General features: G+C 39.6%; 4 protein-coding genes across 6 annotated transcripts; all 4 read left to right on the top strand.

Annotated features, from left to right (window-relative positions):
• Positions 1–589: 589 nt before the first annotated feature.
• LOC133709680 (probable sucrose-phosphate synthase 1) lies at positions 590–6,457 on the top strand. Its single transcript, XM_062135498.1, has 13 exons — positions 590–894; positions 1,028–1,117; positions 1,441–1,685; positions 1,943–2,006; positions 2,138–2,836; positions 3,073–3,192; positions 3,355–3,486; positions 3,615–3,791; positions 4,298–4,351; positions 4,454–4,516; positions 4,609–5,547; positions 5,722–5,849; positions 5,959–6,457. The coding sequence occupies exons 1-13, from the start codon at positions 691–693 to the stop codon at positions 6,236–6,238; spliced, it is 3,195 nt and encodes a 1,064-aa protein (XP_061991482.1). The 5' UTR covers positions 590–690; the 3' UTR covers positions 6,239–6,457.
• Positions 6,458–7,832: 1,375 nt separating this feature from the next.
• LOC133709697 (heptahelical transmembrane protein 1) lies at positions 7,833–10,264 on the top strand. 3 transcript variants are annotated; one of them, XM_062135524.1, is made up of 4 exons: positions 7,833–8,450; positions 8,576–8,668; positions 9,226–9,271; positions 9,352–10,264. In XM_062135524.1, exons 1-4 carry the CDS (start codon positions 8,068–8,070, stop codon positions 10,054–10,056), a joined length of 1,227 nt encoding a protein of 408 aa, XP_061991508.1. In that variant the 5' UTR covers positions 7,833–8,067; the 3' UTR covers positions 10,057–10,264. The 3 variants fall into 3 exon arrangements, with proteins under 3 accessions (XP_061991508.1, XP_061991525.1, XP_061991516.1); XM_062135541.1 differs by having other exon boundaries at positions 9,400–10,264; XM_062135532.1 differs by having other exon boundaries at positions 7,834–8,450; positions 9,355–10,264.
• A 145-nt stretch (positions 10,265–10,409) lies between these two features.
• Positions 10,410–12,733, top strand: LOC133709688 (probable glycosyltransferase At5g20260). Its single transcript, XM_062135510.1, has 4 exons — positions 10,410–11,079; positions 11,234–11,385; positions 11,476–11,839; positions 11,985–12,733. The coding sequence occupies exons 1-4, from the start codon at positions 10,828–10,830 to the stop codon at positions 12,648–12,650; spliced, it is 1,434 nt and encodes a 477-aa protein (XP_061991494.1). The 5' UTR covers positions 10,410–10,827; the 3' UTR covers positions 12,651–12,733.
• Positions 12,734–14,673: 1,940 nt separating this feature from the next.
• Positions 14,674–16,071, top strand: LOC133727229 (probable glycosyltransferase At3g42180). Its single transcript, XM_062154837.1, has 2 exons — positions 14,674–15,131; positions 15,236–16,071. Exons 1-2 carry the CDS (start codon positions 14,757–14,759, stop codon positions 15,896–15,898), a joined length of 1,038 nt encoding a protein of 345 aa, XP_062010821.1. The 5' UTR covers positions 14,674–14,756; the 3' UTR covers positions 15,899–16,071.
• Positions 16,072–19,039: the final 2,968 nt, after the last annotated feature.

The raw sequence follows: 19,039 nt of genomic DNA on the forward strand, positions 1-19,039 counted from the left end.
TCTATATCGTATAATTAAACTACATTGACGTATAGAATATTTAAAAATTAATGTGTAATATCTTAAGAACATTATACACAAGAAAGACCGTAACATATAATTTAACCAAAGTTTTTAATTCTCGATCTACGACAGCTTCTTCAAATTTTACGGATTCACTTTCTAACATTTTACTACTTAATTATCATGTAGTTAGCATCTTTTTTTTTTTTTTTTTTTTTCATATAATGCACTCATTACAAACTAAAAATATCATTAGTCTAATCATATCTTTCATTAAGAGAATCTTTTCAGCCAAGTTGAAGAAAAATCAGAATAATTCGAAGAATCTTAAGGGAATAAGTTTTACTTTGTTACCCAAAAAAAGAAAGAAGTTAATGTACTAGAATTATCCATTACCAAATAAGAAAATACAAAACTTCCTCATTTTTGTTACGACAGGTAAATAATCAAAGGTCCTAAAAGTAGTCAAGCTTTACGACTAATTTGACCGAGGTAAAAATTGACTATTTTAACCGTGTTAAGGCAAACGCGCCCCACCACCCCACAATCACATGCATAAAAAGAAGGCCACCCCTCTTCTCCATTTTCACTCTCCCACACTCCAGAGAGCTCTCTCTCTCTGTATCAAAATTCTTATCAAATCAGCGAAACCGATCAGACTGATTTGGTCTGAATTGAGCTCCGCCGATGCCGGAGGGTACCAGAATGGCCGGGAACGACTGGATAAACAGTTACCTGGAGGCGATTCTCGACGTCGGTCCCGGCCTCGTCGACGATGCTAAGTCGTCGTTGCTGCTTCGGGAGAGAGGTCACTTCAGTCCGACGAGGTACTTCGTGGAGGAGGTCATCACCGGCTTCGATGAGACCGATCTCCACCGCTCTTGGGTTCGCGTAAGTAGTAGTACTAGTACTGGTGGTTTCATTTTCATTTTCGTTTTCGTTTTCTCTGTGTGTATTGGAAGTTGGATTCTGGAAGATTCGATTTGCTGAGCTTGTTGTGGCGGTGGTGTTTTGGTAATTTCAGGCCGCGGCGACGAGGAGTCCGCAGGAGAGGAACACCAGGTTGGAGAATCTGTGCTGGCGGATTTGGAACTTGGCTCGCCAGAAGAAGCAGGTTAGTTTTCAACTGATTTTTTTTCAATTTTTGAGATGTAGTGGTTTTCTTGTGTGATTTGGTAGATAGCTGATAGTTTTTGCTTCAAATCAGACTAGTGTGGGATCTAAAAATTGTTCATTTTTGTGTGGAGGAGGTTAAAGCTTGATCTGAGATCTTAATTACTGTTAGAAATTGGATTGAATTGCTACTGATTTTGATAAAATGCTGACAAACTAGTATAATGGTAATAATTTCGGGTAAATTTGAAAACAATGAGAATTAAGGATATGATTGTTTTGCTTAAATCATGATTTCTCCGGTTACACTGTGTTGTTCGGCAGCTTGAGGAAAAGGAAGCTCAGAGGATGACTAAGCGTCGTCTTGAAAGAGAAAGGGGCCGCAGAGAAGCTACTGCTGATATGTCGGAGGACTTATCTGAGGGAGAGAAGGGAGATGTAGTGGCGTCTGATGTATCGGCTCATGGTGATAGTGTCAGAGGCAGACTGCCGAGGATTAACTCTGTTGACGCAATGGAGACTTTTATAAGTCAGCAGAAGGGGAAGAAGCTATATATCGTCTTAATAAGGCATGAACAGAACTTCAGCATTTCAATTATTTAGGTGTAATTGGTTGGTGTTGCTTAGTACGTCTAGCATGATAGTTGTGTTAAATACTATCACGCTTTCAGCATCTCATAGAAGCATTGAAATGATAGTTTGCCTAGCTGCCGAGGGAACTTTATAAGAAAAACTCCATTTGGTCTGATGGTGAAGATCATGATCTTTGCTTCTGCATGATGAGTTTTTATTTTATTTTTCCCTGACAAAAAGTATGCAATTGCAGTCTTCATGGTCTTATCCGGGGTGAAAATATGGAGCTCGGTCGCGACTCTGATACTGGTGGTCAGGTAATAGTTGTTTGTTAGTGTTTAAATTGATGTTATATAACTGCATGACTTCTGCGTTGTTTGATAATATGATAACCTCTCTAGTTGCTTATGTAGCTACCTGTATAATCTTTGGTTTATGTTCTTTCTAGGTTAAATATGTAGTGGAACTTGCAAGGGCTTTGGGTAGCATGCCAGGAGTGTATCGAGTTGATCTGCTAACTAGACAAGTGTCATCACCTGACGTAGATTGGAGTTATGGTGAGCCCACAGAGATGCTAACTCCACTAAGTGCAGAAGGTTTCGAGGAAGAGACAGGAGAGAGCAGTGGTTCTTACATCATTCGTATACCATTTGGTCCCAGAGATAAATACATCCCCAAAGAAAACCTCTGGCCACACATCCCCGAATTTGTTGATGGTGCATTGAACCACGTAATACAAATGTCCAAAGTTTTAGGTGAACAAGTTGGTGGTGGGAAGCCAGTTTGGCCAGTTGCCATCCATGGGCATTATGCAGATGCAGGTGACTCTGCTGCCCTCCTATCTGGTGCTTTAAATGTACCGATGCTTTTCACTGGCCACTCACTTGGCAGAGATAAGTTGGAGCAACTTTTAAAACAAGGCCGTCTATCAAGGGATGAAATAAACGCCACATACAAAATAATGCGTCGGATAGAAGCTGAGGAGTTATCCCTTGATGCCTCTGAAATAGTTATTACCAGCACTAGACAGGAGATTGACGAGCAATGGCGCTTGTATGATGGATTCGATCCCATACTGGAGCGAAAAATACGAGCCAGGATCAGGCGTAATGTGAGCTGTTATGGCAGGTTCATGCCCCGCATGGTGGTAAGTACTGAGGTCCCTTTTTCATATTATTGTGGAATGTTTTCCCAACCTAAGGGACGACTTGAAATGCTGGTCCAGATTGAGATGGCTGTGGTTTCTTTTTTCACCCTGATCAGCAATTTTTCAAGAGTATATATTCATGAGTTTCTCTTTTTGGAAGCTATGCTGATTTCTGGTAATTTACTTGCTAGCTTTACGATATAAGTAAGATCTTACAATTTTGTAGTTCTCTGCAGGTAATTCCTCCTGGAATGGAGTTCCATCATATTGTTCCACAGGATGGTGATATGGATGGTGAAACAGAGGCAAACGAAGACCATCATCCTACTCCTGCAGACCCACCTATTTGGACTGAGGTATTATTTATTCTTTGTACATTTACTTTGGTGGCTCCCAGAAATATAGCTGATAAGTCATTTGGAATGTTCTACTTCGTAAGTTTTAAGTCCTTGGTCACAAATTATGTTTTGATGTGTTATGCATTGACTAGATGCCAATCTATGTTTGTTGTAATGCAGATAATGCGCTTCTTTACCAATCCTCGAAAGCCTATGATTCTTGCCCTTGCTAGACCAGATCCAAAAAAGAACATCACAACTTTGGTCAAAGCATTTGGAGAATGTCGTCCATTAAGAGAGCTTGCTAATCTTGTATGTTAGAATTCTTGTGGTACTTCTTCATGTATAATATATCTGTGATTTATCTGACCAGTTTAATTGGCTTTTTTGCTGAGCCTATTCCATTACTTGACCTTTTCCTTTTTCTCTCAACTGTTCAGACATTAATTATGGGTAATCGAGATGGAATTGATGACATGTCAAGCACAAGTGCTTCTGTTCTTCTTTCAGTTCTCAAGCTCATTGACAAACATGATTTGTATGGGCAAGTTGCATACCCCAAACACCACAAGCAGTCTGATGTTCCTGAGATATATCGTCTTGCAGCAAAGACAAAGGTATTCATTATAGTTTATTTAAGTGAAAGATAAGTTAATCATGTGAGCTATATATAAGAAACAGTGAAACCCTATTAGAAACTTTTCACTAAGATTATTTTGTGTAGCTTCAGTTTATGTAATTACTTTTTCTTTGTGTGTTCTTTCACATGCAAGTGTTTTTCGACTTTGCTTGTCTCTTTCTATTTCTATTGCCAAGTATTTTCTTTCCCCCTAAGTCTTCCATTTCCACTGATGTCACTGTTGTTTTCTAGTGTTCAACATTGTTTACATTCAGTCCTATTTTTCCTATTGCACTAAACCCTGGTAAAAATAATGCTCCTCTGCTTTTACCTGGGCTAATGATGGGACAATTTCTAATACGATATTTTTGACAACTGCTCCTGGTATTTAATTATGTGAACTTATGTCTTTGGACTCGTCTGCTCCTCTCTAGTGTGTCATGTCTGTATAGAAATACTTTTTCCTTTACTGGTTAAATATTTCATCCCAATCCTTTTTTGCAGGGTGTTTTCATCAATCCAGCTTTCATCGAGCCATTCGGACTAACATTGATTGAGGTGCTCATCATATTTAACAGAAGTTTACATTGACATATTAGGTATTAACCATTTTTTTCATTTTTTCAGAAATCAGTATAACTAATTTTTTTTGTTGTACAGGCAGCTGCTTATGGTTTACCTATTGTTGCCACAAAAAATGGCGGTCCTGTTGATATTATACAGGTATACCTACTCATTGGTTATCGCCATTGATGAAAGGTTTTATAACATGCAATTGTTAAAAATTTCCAAAACTCACTCAACTATTGCTGCAGGTCCTTGACAATGGTCTTCTTATTGATCCCCATGATCAGCAGTCTATCGCCGATGCTCTTCTGAAGCTTGTTGCAGATAAGCAGCTCTGGGCAAGATGTCGTCAGAATGGATTGAAGAACATTCACCTATACTCATGGCCTGAGCACTGCAAGACTTACCTATCTCGAATAGCCAGCTGCAAAACAAGGCATCCACAGTGGCAAAGAAGTGATGATGGAGCAGAATCTTCAGAATCGGATTCCCCAAGTGATTCCTTGAGGGATATACAGGATTTGTCTTTGAACTTGAAGTTCTCAATGGATGGAGAAAGGAGTGGAATTAGTGTGAATGAGAACTCTTTAGAATCTGAAGGAAGTATTGATAGAAAGAGTAAAATAGAGAATGCTGTTTTGGCATGGTCAAAGGGTATTTCAAGGGACACGCGGAAAGCTGGTTTCTCAGAGAAAGCAGACCATAACAGTAGTGGTAAGTTCCCAGTGTTGAGGAGGAGGAAACATCTTATTGTCATTGCTGTGGATTGTGATACCATTACAGATCTGATCGAAACCACTAAAAAGATTTTTGAGGCTACAGAAAAGGAAAGGACAGAAGGATCAATAGGGTACATATTGTCAACATCCTTGACCATAATCGAGATACGCTCGTTTCTGGTCTCTGGGGGCTTGGGCCCTAATGATTTTGATGCGTTTATTTGCAACAGTGGCAGTGATCTCTATTATCCATCTATTAATTCAGATGATCGTCCATTTGTGGTTGACTTTTATTACCACTCGCACATTGAATATCGCTGGGGTGGAGAAGGGTTGAGGAAGACGTTGGTACGCTGGGCAACTTCAACCAATGATAAGAAGAGTGGGAGTGAGGAACAGATTGTTACTGCATCTGAACAACTTTCAACCGACTATTGTTATGCTTTTAAAGTGCAAAAGCCAGCATTGGTAAACATTCCTCACCTTTGACTATTGCATGAATAAGTAATATTGTGCTTGTGTTCATCTAAAACCGAGGGTTTTATTAGGCACAGAAAGTTCTGTAGTTTCTAAGCTATTCCCTATTACAGTATACTACTGTTGGCTCTACGCTATAGAACTTTTTCTCTTCAATTTTTGTAGGTTCCCCCTGTGAAGGAGCTTCGGAAGTTGCTGAGGATTCAAGCTTTGCGGTGCCATGTAATTTACTGTCAAAATGGTAACAGACTGAATGTGATTCCAGTGACTGCATCTCGTTCCCAAGCCCTCAGGTACACTAATCTCTGTGAAGGGCCTAGTCTTATCTAATCTTTGAACTTTTAGATACAATTGTTTAGATTGATCAGGAACCGTGATTACTAAAACGTGCATGTCCTTCAGGTATTTATATTTAAGATGGGGTGTAGAGTTATCAAAGATGGTGGTTGTTGCTGGAGAATGCGGAGACACAGATTATGAAGGGTTGCTTGGAGGGCTGCACAAAAGTGTAGTACTGAAGGGGGTCGGCAGCAATGCAATCAGTCAACTCCACACGAACCGAAACTACCCTCTGTCAGATGTCCTAGCGTTTGACAGCCCCAACATTGTTCAGACAACTGAAGGTTGTGGCAGCGATGATATCCGCGGTGCCTTGGAGAAATTAGAGGTTGTCAAGAACTAGAAATGTGTATTCCTGTAGTGTCATCAGAAGCATTCTTTTTTTCTTTTCCCATCTCGAAACCTTGCCCTCTAAACTTTCTTTGCGGGGTTCAGTCATAAAGCTCACCATACCTGTATTCATATATTTCCATCTCTTCTCTTCCAAAGCAAAACCTTGGTTGCTTTCACTGGCAAATGTGGCTGCTATTTGTTTAGAAATAAAGAGCCAATTTCACACCTACTTAATTTGTGTAACTGCTGCATCTTGGATTGTTCATTTTTCCGTCTACGAAGTCTCATACATGAAAGATGATCGTCTATTGTCCACGACGTAACGTTTGCATTCACTATTGTGACAATAAGACAGCATTGATGATCAATCAGATTATGAAAGATTGAAGAATGTGCTCTTAAATTCTTGGAAGCTAGAACCAAATATGGGCGGCTTTTTCTGTGCTGGTGTCAATATCTCGGATTAAAGGCTGTATGGCACGTACCCTCATCAGGCTGGGTTGTTGTTGTGGGTCACTACCACATGGGAGAACGAAGTGTACATTATGCAGACGCATATACATTACCTGATCGATCCAGAATAAAAATGAGATTGTCATATTGTCAATTTAAGCGGCGAAAATCAGCAACGATACATTAATGTATTGATGCAGTAATATTTAATGTATCGATGCAGTAATATTCGATAGGGATAAACTAGTTCTATATATATCTAGTGATAAGCTAAATTTGTGATGTTGAAATGTGGAGCTATAAGTTGAAGTGTTCTCGAGGGCAACCAAACCGTATTCAATGTTCATATCCGTCCGTAAGTCCATAAAACAATTAGCACCCTAAGATTCTGGATTTCTCATAGTTGGCTGAGCTTCCTAACCTAACTATATATCCGGATCATTGGATTTCACGTACAACTACTATATCTTTTGAACAGAAAGAATTCCAAACGGTTGATATCTAAAATAGCATATTCTCTGCATGATCATTTGAGGTGAAGTTGGTTTACCAATTTTATTTCATGGGATTTTTGTTCTCTGTGATAATAGTAAAATATCCCAAAATATTAACATGTTGCCTAGCTTCTAAATTAGCATCGAATGATCGAATCCCACATGGAGATCACCTTAATTAGTTCATCTAATTATTAAAAAAATTTGTGATCACTCACGACCGACTTTTCCTCCATTATTAAATTTAGATCCAACGATGAGTGATCACATATCGGTGCGTACTTCATCATCATATACTTTCGGGCCCTCTCATCATTGAGTATAAATTTGGGATGTAACTTAAGCTAATGGGCTCTTGACCATCATATACTTTAGAACCATGCATGATGCATGCAAAGAAGAAAACGTTGACGTATGGTATATTAAACCGAAAAGTGGGTGGTCGATTAATTAGTTGATGAGAGTTAGTTAGCTGTGAGTCTTTATTACGAAAATGTAGCTAACCCTCCCTCCCAAAACCAAAAATCCCATTAATAATTTTAGGCACGGAGCTGAACCAAAAGTCCTTCTTTTTTGGGTAAGCTACCCAAAAAAAAAAAAAAAATTCGAGCAGAATAAACACACCATGCATGTCAAAAATGAATGAATGAAGAGAGAGAGAGAGAGAGAGAGAGACGAGTCAGTCTCTCATCTTTAAATGGTTGCGGTTGGAGCAGTTGTATATGTCCACCTCCAAACTGCACTAAATAAATATCAATCCCAATTTAAGCTCTTCATCCATAACTTCGTCTTCTTGGTTGGGATTATATCCAATATTTGATCGATCTCTATCTCTGAAAATTCTTAGCCCCTCCACCTACGCCCTCCTTGTGATTTTAACCTAATTATCATCATGAGTCCCGGGGAAGGAGGAGGAGGAGCTGCTGTAAATTTCAGGAAGAGATCAAAACGACGGTCAAACAATGCCGCCGGAGCTACGAAAGATCAACCCCAAAACCATGAAGATAGTTGTTATTACCAGTCATCTTCTTCGTCGTCCTCTTCGGCTTCTAATTATGAGAGCAAGAAGAAGAGGATTAGGAAGAAGAAGGGTAAAGGGAACAACAACAACGTTAGGGGGTCGTCGAAACGGTTCCAGCTGATGTCGTATTGGGAGTTGCCGGAATATATGAAGGATAACGAGTTCATTTTGAATTATTACCGAGCTGATTGGCCTATTCTCGAAGCTCTTTTCAGCGTTTTCCGTTGGCATAATGAAACTCTCAACGTTTGGACGTATGTGTTCATCGATTTTCAGTTTCATAATTTGCTTTGTTTCTTGATTTTGTATTGGATTGTTTGATGGATTTGGAGGTTTAGTTTTTCGTTTTATTTTGGGGTTGATTTGATTTTGTTTGCAGGCATTTGATTGGGTTTGTTCTGTTTGTGGGTTTGACTATGGCGAATTTGTGGGAAGTGCCTCAGGTAGCGGATCTCCTTGGCTTTTTTAACAGGTTTGTTTGTTGAGCATTTCTAATTCTATTTATGAAAATTCTGATTTTTTTCCTATTTATTTATGTAACCTATCTTTCATAGTTTCAAGGATATTTAGGATCAGAATACAAAACTAACTAATGGAATTAGAGATAAAAGTAGTCTAGGTGCTCAAGGATATGTGTTTGGCATCGAAGTCTGACGATGTGTGCTTTATTCGTGTTTCGAGAGGCGATTTCCGCGTTAATGGTGTTTACATTAACTTTGGGAATATCTAAGAAATATGTGTTCACACTATACTTGTTTGGAGTTTTTGCAGCTTGCAACTTTGATCTGTTAAGGACTTAAGGTTAATTAGGTTTGTATCAAAACAAAACCATATACTTGAACCTGCTTGTTTATATATTTCCTTAAGTAGCAACTAGTCAACTACATTTGCAACCGAGAATAGAGATCTATACTGATGTACTGGGTTCATTTATGTCAAGTGATCGAATATTGAATTAATGTTGGAATTAAAGCTCTCAAGCATGCATATATGTCTGGTTAAGTGATTATATGTGCTTGATATATGCAGGTCCACATTTAGTGCGGCTGCAAATGTTTCCCATAATTTTAGTGCGGTAATAACTCATCTTCTAATCCTATGAATTGTCACTCTCCCTCATCTTATTGATTTCAATAATTGATATTAGAAATTTAGCAGGAGACAACAAACTTTGTTCATGATTTGAAGCAAATAACATCTCAGGAAATGAACAACATTGCATCGCCTGGTGATCGATTGAGCGTGGCACTTTGGCCGTTTTATGTGTTCCTAGCTGGCTCTATGTTCTGCCTTTTCTCCAGCAGCATTTGCCATCTCTTTTCATGCCACTCTCACCCCTTAAACGTCTTGCTCTTGCGCATAGATTACGCAGGCATCACCACCATGATCATCACCTCATTTTTCCCTCCGATTTACTACATCTTCCAATGTGATCCGCGCTGGCAATTCATTTACCTCGGCGGCATCACAATAATGGGAATTTGCACCATCATCACACTGTTCTCCCCGAAGCTTTCTAGCTCCAAATTTCGAACATTTCGAGCTTTGCTTTTTGCTTCACTGGGGTTGTTTGGGATTGTGCCTGCAGTCCATGCCAGCGTTGTGAATTGGGGCAATCCGAAGCGTGATATCACTCTGGTTTATGAGGTTGCCATGGCGCTTTTCTATTTGACAGGGACCGGATTTTACATCACTCGAATTCCCGAGAGATGGAGACCGGGGTGCTTCGATTTGGCAGGTCACAGCCATCAGATTTTTCATGTTTTGGTGGTGATGGGTGCATTGGCTCATTATGCTGCCATACTTGTAATGCTAGACTGGCGAAGCACCTTGGGGTGTGACATCAATATTACTCTGTAATATATACAGTGAAGCAACTTGTTCATTTTTTCAACTACGCTTTAGATGATGATGATTGAGTAGGGCATCAATATTCATTTGTTGAGAGAAGGTTGTGTAAGCTAGCTTTGTCTCAAAAGATAGCCTTATAAGAGAACTAGAGGCTGTCATTATGTTTTAAAAGAATTCCAGGGAGAAAAAAAAGTGCAACAAATTTTTTTTTCTATCATTTACTTATTTACTCATACTGTGTGTAATTTTATTTGTATAGAATATTTTCGATCCGTTTGAAGACAAACAGAACGTAAGGCCCATTGGCATATGCATATAACTGGTGATCAATTTCCAAGGTTAATATTGGTTTTTTATATGTTTTCTGGCATGGGTTTCTTCACTTCTTGATCTGGTTGGACTTTTTTACAGCATTTGCTTTCAATTGAATCAAAAAAGCAGCAGCCTCAAGAAGTTTGTTATCCAAGAAGTTCACTTCAATTCCTGATCCACATGTACATTATGCTTAATCATAGGAAGGTCCAATATATCTAGCTAGATGAACTATATGCCTGGACAATTACTACAGCCATAGAAATCAGGAAGATGCAGCTAGCTTCTGCTTAATTACATTATGATCATCATCGTCTTGTCTTCGATCTTCCTCATCCAAAGTGCAAACAGCTAGCGATCCATCCTCGCTTCTTATAGCTATATGCAATTAGCTATAAAAAGATCGAGAAAGACGGTGTATGTTTGATATAGATAGCTAGGGATCGGAGCTAAACCTGAAGTGAAACCATGACCAGAAGCTTTCGATACCCTACACTATTTTTGTTAACTACATTATCGTTTCTTTTTCTCCTCCTGATATTTAAACCTTTACTGACCAAAAACCATTTCAGTATTCCCTTTGTTTCCACCTTCACTAGTACACCTTTCATCAATCCAGAAAACAGCAACTACACACTACCCCCACCGCAAGTTTCTTTAGATGGGTTTCTCACAAGCTCCATGGATCGAAGGAGTAGGTGTGACGTTAATGGTACCAAAGTGAGCAAATAATCCCATTTTCAGTAATTAGTAATGCTTTTCTTTAATAGCCTTAGTTCATTCGTAGGAAGAGTTTTGATATACAAAATGTTGGTTTGATGCATATTATTAATTCTGACTTATTTGTCTTAATTGGTGCTGCGTTTCTGACCAGGACAAGACTAGTTTGGAGAGAATTGAAGAAGGTTTAGCTGAAGCTCGAGCTTCAATTCTCGATGCAATTCGGTTTGAAAACTATACATCAGAGAAAGAAGAGACTTTTATCCCAAGAGGAAGCATTTACAAAAACCCTTATGCATTTCACCAGTTGAGTTTTCGCTAACTATATGAACCAATATCATTCTATTTTTTTATAATTAAAGGTTAAACAGTGCTAACTATGATTATGATAAGTAGGAGCCACATAGAGATGATGAAGAGGTTTAAGATGTGGAGCTACAAGGAAGGAGAACATCCCTTAGTGCATTTGGGTCCGATGAATAGGATATATGGCATTGAAGGACAATTCATAGATGAAATAGTGAGGGAGGAGAGCCCATTCAGGGCTACACATCCTGATGAGGCACACATTTTTTCCCTTCCCTTTAGTGTAGCCAACATTCTGCACCAAGTGTACCGGCCTGTCATCCAAAAAGAGAACTACCTCCGTGATCGCCTACAACGGATTGCCATGGACTACATAGGTGTTGTGGCACATAAGTACCCCTACTGGAATAGAAGCAATGGTGCTGACCATTTTATGGCTTCATGTCATGACTGGGTACGTTGTCTCATTTTATAATATGTTGTTTTGTTTATCTTATTGGGGTTGTTAAAGGATGTGAACAAGAATGCACTCTTCAAACTCAGTTAAGTTAGAACGCAGTCAATGCACAAATTTACTTCTTTCTTTCATGTATAACCAGGGACCGCAGATTTCACTAGGTCAATCGGAACTCCTGAAGAACTTCATTAGAGTACTTTGCAATGCCAACACCTCAGAAGGGTTTGAACCTAAAAGAGACGTTTCACTACCTGAAGTTTTTGTACCTTCTGGAAAGCTTGGCCGGCCCAATTTTGGTCAAGCCCCACACAATCGCCGGATTCTGGCCTTCTTTGCCGGTGGTGTTCATAGACCGATTCGACCTATCTTGCTCCATCATTGGAAGGACAAAGATAACGAAGTTCAAGTCCACGAGACGCTTCCCGAAGGCATGAACTACACCGCATTAATGGGACAGAGCAAGTTTTGCTTGTGCGCTAGCGGTTTTGAAGTGCCAAGTGCAAGAGCTGTGGAGGCAATTTATGCAGGGTGTGTTCCAGTGATAATATCTGACCACTACACACTACCCTTTAGCGATGTCCTCGACTGGAGCCAATTTTCAATACAAATTACCGTCGCTAAAATACCAGAAATCAAGACCGTCTTACAAGCGATTCCAGATGAGGAATACCAAAAGATGCAGAGAAGGGTTTTAAAAGTTCAGAGGCATTTTGTACTCAACAGGCCGGCTAAGCCATTTGATGTGATTCACATGGTACTTCACTCAGTGTGGCTGAGACGAATTGACTTTAAGATTGGCTCTACTTGATCATGATGAACATCAAGTTGTGCAAAATTTCCCCTTGTTTTGCCATATCCTAGTCTAATGCCTCAGTGATCGATGGAAATATGTCCAACAATAACAATTGTTTTTGCATTGTGGACGCTTTCAAAGATCTTAGACTAGAAGTAAGGAAAAATAGTTCTTCTCCAATATTACTTTTCTTCGTATAACTTATCCAAATGATATTGGGAATTGTAAAATATAGAAATACTTAAATGAGAATCATGAGATATGCAACTCTATTTCTCCCCATGTTTCTGTCTGAGTCACACTTCAGGAAACTCTCAAACTAGATTGAAATTAAGATGGAAATTGCTAAGGCCACCCCTAAATTTAACGCTGCACACATCAACGTACAAGTACATCGCACTTCCTATAGGCTATAGCAGTAAACCAACTCTCTACCGTTCGTAGACTACCTCGAGATCAGGCTAAGCTAGTCTACCAAAGCATATATGAAGCCAATTACCTCTATATCAAACTTGTCTACGTACTTGATGTATTGATATATTAATGTATGTACCGTATGTAAACTAAACCAGATGGCTTATATAGTACATATCACTCACGTGACATGTATATTGCATATCCCTACTTTACAGTATTATTATTCGGCTTAATTAATTAACTCTAATTAACTCTAAGTCCACTGATCAAGCTACAATCAAATTAACTATATAACAAAGCAAAGAAGAAAGTCCACTCATCATGACCTGTATGAATGATAGATTGATAGGGCTAGCTAGCTGGGTTATATATAAACCACGAACCAAGTTTAATTTCTACATGCACTGGGGAATTTCCAAAGTATCCATTGGTTTTTAAATATTTTATGGCATGAATTTTTTTAATATGGTTGGACTTTTAACAACACATTACTTTCAATTCAATCAAAAAGCAGCAACCTCAAGAAGCTTGTGATCCAAGAAATTCACTTCAATTCCTATTCCATATACACATTATACGCTTAATATAAGAACATCCAAGTGAATTTGACCAAAACATCCAAGTGAATTTGACCAACTCGAAATATATACCTTTGGGATTAGAGTTTACTGACTCCCCAGGTTCATGCTTCAGTTTTCACTTATATAGAATCGGATAATTAGCTTAAGTACGTAGCTCAAAGTAAAAACAGTTAAGTTTTACTTTTTAACTTAAAGATGATGTACCATATATATATACTTCCATCTATGAATGGCAAAAGTTGATAATTAATTCTGACAACTTGCAACATACTCCATATAAGTTTATTGCAGAATATCATCGATAACTGCAGCAATCTTCGTAGTCAACATGAAACCTATAATATAAGTCAAATTCTATATGCATGTACAATTACTGAAGCCATAGAAGTCAGGAAAATTCAGCTAGCTTCTGCTCACTTAACGATCATCATCATCTTCTTCTTCATCCAGTAACCGACTCATCCTCACTAGCTTCTTATATATAGAGGGTGTGTGAGTCAGTGAGTGTGTTTGATATAGAACTGATCGAAACAGATAGCCATGAGCTTTCGCTGCCCTGCACTTTTTTTGTTATTTACATTGTTTTGTCTTCTGTTCTTCCTCCTAATCTTCGCACCTTTATCGTCTGAAACCCATCTCAGTATTTCTTTGGTGTCCTCTTTCACTACACCTTTCACTAATCCAGAAAAGAGCAGCAACTCAACTCCATCGACACAAGTAGCTTTTTTAGATGAGGTTCTCACCAGCTCCATGTACCGATCGCGAAGGATTAGGAACAAGGTTGACGGTACCAAAGTGAGCAGATTATATATGCGCATTTAAATTTATGACTTTAATTAGTTTTATCTACACATTATTTATTAATTATGGTGTTACTTCTGTGACCAGGAGAAGACTAGTTTGGAGAGAATTGAAGAAGATTTAGCTAAAGCACGAGCATCAATTCTCAGGGCAATTCAGTTTAAAAACTACACATCAGAGAAAGTACAGAGTTTTGTCCCAAGAGGAGGCATTTACAAAAACCCTTATGCTTTTCACCAGTTGAGTTTTACGTGCCCAATTAAGATGCTTAATATCTTATAATTAATTAAGGGTTACTTTATGGCTCTAATTATTATTAATTATGATCTTTAGGAGTCACCTAGAGATGATGAAGAGGTTCAAGATGTGGAGCTACAAGGAAGGAGAACAACCCTTGGTCCATTTTGGTCCTATGAATGATATATATGGCATTGAAGGACACTTCATAGATGAAATAGAAAGGGAGGGGAGCCCATTTAGGGCTACAGATCCTGATGAGGCACACATGTTTTTCCTCCCATTTAGTGTAGCTAACATTGTTCACTATGTTTACTTGCCTATCACTAAAAAACAGGACTACCATCGTGATCGTCTACAACAGATTACCTGGGACTACATTGGCGTTGTGTCACATAAGTATCCCTATTGGAATAGGAGCAAAGGTGCCGACCATTTTATGGCTTCATGTCACGATTGGGTATGTTGCTTCATTTTAAAACGTTTTGAAATGTTTTACCAATCCTAGTGGTGTAGATACTGTGTTTATATATATCCGGACTGATTTTTCCTAATATAACTCAGGCACCAGAGATTTCAGCTGGCCAATCGAAGCTTTTCAAAAACTTCATTAGAGTGCTTTGCAATGCCAACACCTCTGAAGGGTTCCAACCTAAGAGAGATGTTCCATTACCTGAAATATTTGTACCTTCTGGAAAGCTCGGTCCCCCCAATTTGGGTCAGGCTCCAAACAATCGTCGAATTCTGGCCTTCTTTGCGGGTAGAGTTCATGGACCGATTCGACCAATCTTGCTCGAGTATTGGAAGGACAAAGATGACGAAATTCAAGTCCACGAGAAGCTTCCCAAGGGCATGAACTACACCGCATTAATGGGACAAAGCAAGTTTTGCTTGTGCCCTAGTGGTTTTGAAGTGGCAAGCCCTCGAGTTGTGGAGGCATTTTATGCAGGGTGTGTTCCGGTGTTAATTTCCGACAACTACACATTACCCTTTAGTGATGTCCTTGATTGGAGCCAATTTTCAATACAAATTCCCGTCGCGAAAATACAAGAAATCAAGACCATCTTACAAGCAATTCCAAATGAGGAATACCTAAAGATGCAGAGGAGGGTTTTAAAAGTTCGGAGGCATTTTGAACTCAACAAGCCGGCTAAGCCATTTGATGTGATTCACATGGTACTTCATTCAGTGTGGTTGAGACGACTTAATTTTAAGCTTGGAACTTGATCATGATCAACAACAACTTATGTGTAATTTTCTCGTTTTTACAAAGAGCATATATAGTCTAATCGTGTGGGTCATATAATCACTTAAAAGCTGGTGCATTTAAATATTAATAGTGGATTGATGCACAAATTTAGGCATATGGCACGATCCTTGGTTCTGCCAGTGGATAAATGACTTGCAATTCAATCAAGGCCAGGGAAGCAAGTCTCAAGAAGATTGTGATCCAAGACAAATGCCACCACTTGAGATTATGAATTTCTAATGCTCTTGGAAAGATGCAAATTTCTCCTAAAAATGCGTTTGAGATTAGATCATGCATTTGGGTACGGTCAAACTCATAAACCGTAAGCTTCATCAGATTTCTAAGCAAGTGAAGTGCTAATTTGTTCCCCATGCACAAAATATATGTTATTGAGAAATACTAGAGTCAATCACTCATGTACGTTAATGACTTCCAACGGTTAGTGCAAGGTTTGTTTTTCATGTAATAAAATGTTGAAGAAATATCGATTTAGTGTGCCTTATCAAACTAGAAGTAGCAATAGGAGAGAAGGTTCTAGATTTCTCAATCCTACACGGATTGGTATTCCTTGTAACATTAGAACTAGTACTTTGTAATCCCTATATATAGGGCTCCTATTCTCAATAATAATATACACATCTCTCTCTACAATTCTCTCTCGAATCTATTTTACTTAAACACGTTATCAGCACGAGCCCTAACCTTGAGATCAAAAATCCAAAACCAGAAAATTCTTCAACATCACCTTTTCACAATTGCACCTAGCCCGTGCTAGACTAGCCGCTGCTGCCCACCTGCGCGCCCCTGCGCTGCACGCTGCCCCTGAAGCCCTTACGCACCCGTGTGCCGCCTACTGCCCCTGCAGCATCGCCGCACACCTGCTGCCCCTGCTGCACAGCAGGACGCTAGTTACTGTGCAGATCAGTCTGCTTGCAAGCCCCGAAACGTCTTGATAGGGACCTCATATCAAAATTCTTCCTTCATCAAAGTTGTTCGTCTCTATCTCTACTATCTGACCTCCGAATTTCAGCCTTATCGGAGTTGTTTTGAGACCTGTACACCAATCGAAGTGAAAGCTGTTCAGAGGCAGATCTGCTCCGAATTTCAACAAAAAAAAATCCTTGAAAACTGCTGCTGCCACCTTCAAGCATCACTGCAGCAGCTCCTAGCCCACGCTAGCCTCATCTGCGTGCCTGCCCCTGCAGCGCCTACGCGCCCCTGCGCACGCATCTGTCGGCCAGCTCCTCGGCTTACCTCGGCCAGACCTGTATCGGCCACACAGCAGGGATTGAAAGATAGTTTGCAATCCCCGACCCAGGATCGATAGCACGCCTGCAATCCTACACGCCTGCATCAACACGCGCGTGTATTGAGAATTTCAAATTCTGAAATTCATGAGTAAGTATTCAAGAGTAAGTTTTGAAATTTAAATATTTCTTCTTTTTCTCGGGGACTTAAAAACCTCCCTTCTTCTTCATCCCACCTTTCATAGAACGTGGGTTCGATTCAAAGCGGAATCGTGGGGATTCACACTACATACGAACTAAGAGCGTTCGTAATCTTCGGACTAAGAGCGTCCGTGAGCATCGATTTTTACGAACTAAGAGCGTTCGTAGGCTACGGACTAAGAGCGTTCGTAAGCATAAAAATCTGACCATATAAGCGTCATTGGTTTCAATCCATATCCAAAAATTTGGAAACTATCAACAAAGACAGTGGTTATAACTCTTTCTCACTAGGCGTACTCAAGAGTAATTGTGATGTCTAGGCAAGGTTTGAACTGAGAGAACGGTTTTAAAAGTGAGCAACGCTCCACCAAAATCTCGCCTTACCTTACCTGGTCACAACCAAATTGGAATTACCAAACGGATTGAGTAACTACTACTTGTCTAAGCTTGATTACCCTTTTTGGATTAAATTTAGAAACTTTGACGTAATCATTGGCTTTCATTGAAATAAAGTGTCGATTTTGATTCGAACTTTATTAATTTCAAGTATGTTTCCCGGAGAGCTAGAATGCCTCGTGGATAGTGCTACTACGCACACCATACTTCGAAATAGGCAGTTATTTCTTGAGATGACGCCTACTCAATCTTCTGTGACTACGATGGCTGGATCATCTCAATTGATTCATGGTCGAGGACCAGCCCAATTTATATTGCCAAATGGCACAATTTTAAATGTCACCGAAGCTCTTTATGCTCCTAGGGCAGGAAGAACCCTATTGAGTTTCAAAGATATAAGAGCCAATGGTTTTCATGTGGAAACACATTGTGAGAATGGACAAGAGTTCCTTTGCATCACCTCTAATGACTACAGACATAAACGAGTCTTAGAGAAACTTATGTGTCGCTCTAGTGGGTTGTATGCAACCACTATTCGAGTCATTGAATCCAACCATGTCATGAGAGATGATTTATGGGATTCCGACACATATAGGCTTTGGCACGACCGTTTGGGACACCCAGGTCGTGACATGATGATCCGTATATTAAAGACTTCACACGGACATCCCTTTTTCAGAACGAAAAGAAGTAAAACTCGGTTTTTGGACACCGAAGGAGCCCCTGCGCCTCACGGCGCCGTTCACCCCCAAATCCGGCCATCCTTGGCCGGCGCCGCCTTCCCCCTGCGGCCTCAGGGTGGCATTGACGCCACCAAGGCTCCTTTGTCTCCAACTTTTACTTCTAAAGTCACTTGTGATTTTGTGGCTCAACCAAAATCCTCATTGGTTGTTTCTAAAGCCCATCATTCGTTCTGCAAAGCCTGCTCTTTAGCAAAGTTAGGATCGAGACCATCCTATGCAAAGGATACCAAAGAAAATATACCATTCTTGCAAAGAATCCAAGGTGATATTTGTGGACCTATTCAACCATCATGCGGACCATTTCGATATTTTATGGTATTGGTTGATGCATCGACACGCTGGTCACATGTCATGCTATTGTCCACAAGGAACGCTGCATTTGCTAAACTCCTAGCACAAATAATTAAGTTAAGGGCTCACCACCCTGATCATCCTATTAAGTCTATAAGATTAGACAATGCTGGAGAGTTTACATCAAAGACTTTTGATGATTATTGCATGTCCATTGGGATTGATGTTGAACATCCTGTTC

This window comes from Rosa rugosa, chromosome 1, assembly GCF_958449725.1.
Source record: "Rosa rugosa chromosome 1, drRosRugo1.1, whole genome shotgun sequence".
NCBI lineage: Eukaryota > Viridiplantae > Streptophyta > Magnoliopsida > Rosales > Rosaceae > Rosa > Rosa rugosa.

Coding starts and splice junctions, on each gene's coding strand:
- LOC133709680 (XM_062135498.1), top strand. CDS start 691: ATGCCGGAGGGTACCAGAATGGCCGGGAACGACTGGATAAACAGTTAC. Junction 3,193..3,354: donor ACCCACCTATTTGGACTGAG/GTATTATTTATT, acceptor GTTGTAATGCAG/ATAATGCGCTTCTTTACCAA. Junction 4,352..4,453: donor TCGGACTAACATTGATTGAG/GTGCTCATCATA, acceptor TTTGTTGTACAG/GCAGCTGCTTATGGTTTACC.
- LOC133709697 (XM_062135524.1), top strand. CDS start 8,068: ATGAGTCCCGGGGAAGGAGGAGGAGGAGCTGCTGTAAATTTCAGGAAG. Junction 8,451..8,575: donor GAAACTCTCAACGTTTGGAC/GTATGTGTTCAT, acceptor TTTTGTTTGCAG/GCATTTGATTGGGTTTGTTC. Junction 9,272..9,351: donor TTTCCCATAATTTTAGTGCG/GTAATAACTCAT, acceptor TTAGAAATTTAG/CAGGAGACAACAAACTTTGT.
- LOC133709688 (XM_062135510.1), top strand. CDS start 10,828: ATGACCAGAAGCTTTCGATACCCTACACTATTTTTGTTAACTACATTA. Junction 11,080..11,233: donor GTGACGTTAATGGTACCAAA/GTGAGCAAATAA, acceptor GTTTCTGACCAG/GACAAGACTAGTTTGGAGAG. Junction 11,386..11,475: donor AACCCTTATGCATTTCACCA/GTTGAGTTTTCG, acceptor TATGATAAGTAG/GAGCCACATAGAGATGATGA.
- LOC133727229 (XM_062154837.1), top strand. CDS start 14,757: ATGATCTTTAGGAGTCACCTAGAGATGATGAAGAGGTTCAAGATGTGG. Junction 15,132..15,235: donor TGGCTTCATGTCACGATTGG/GTATGTTGCTTC, acceptor AATATAACTCAG/GCACCAGAGATTTCAGCTGG.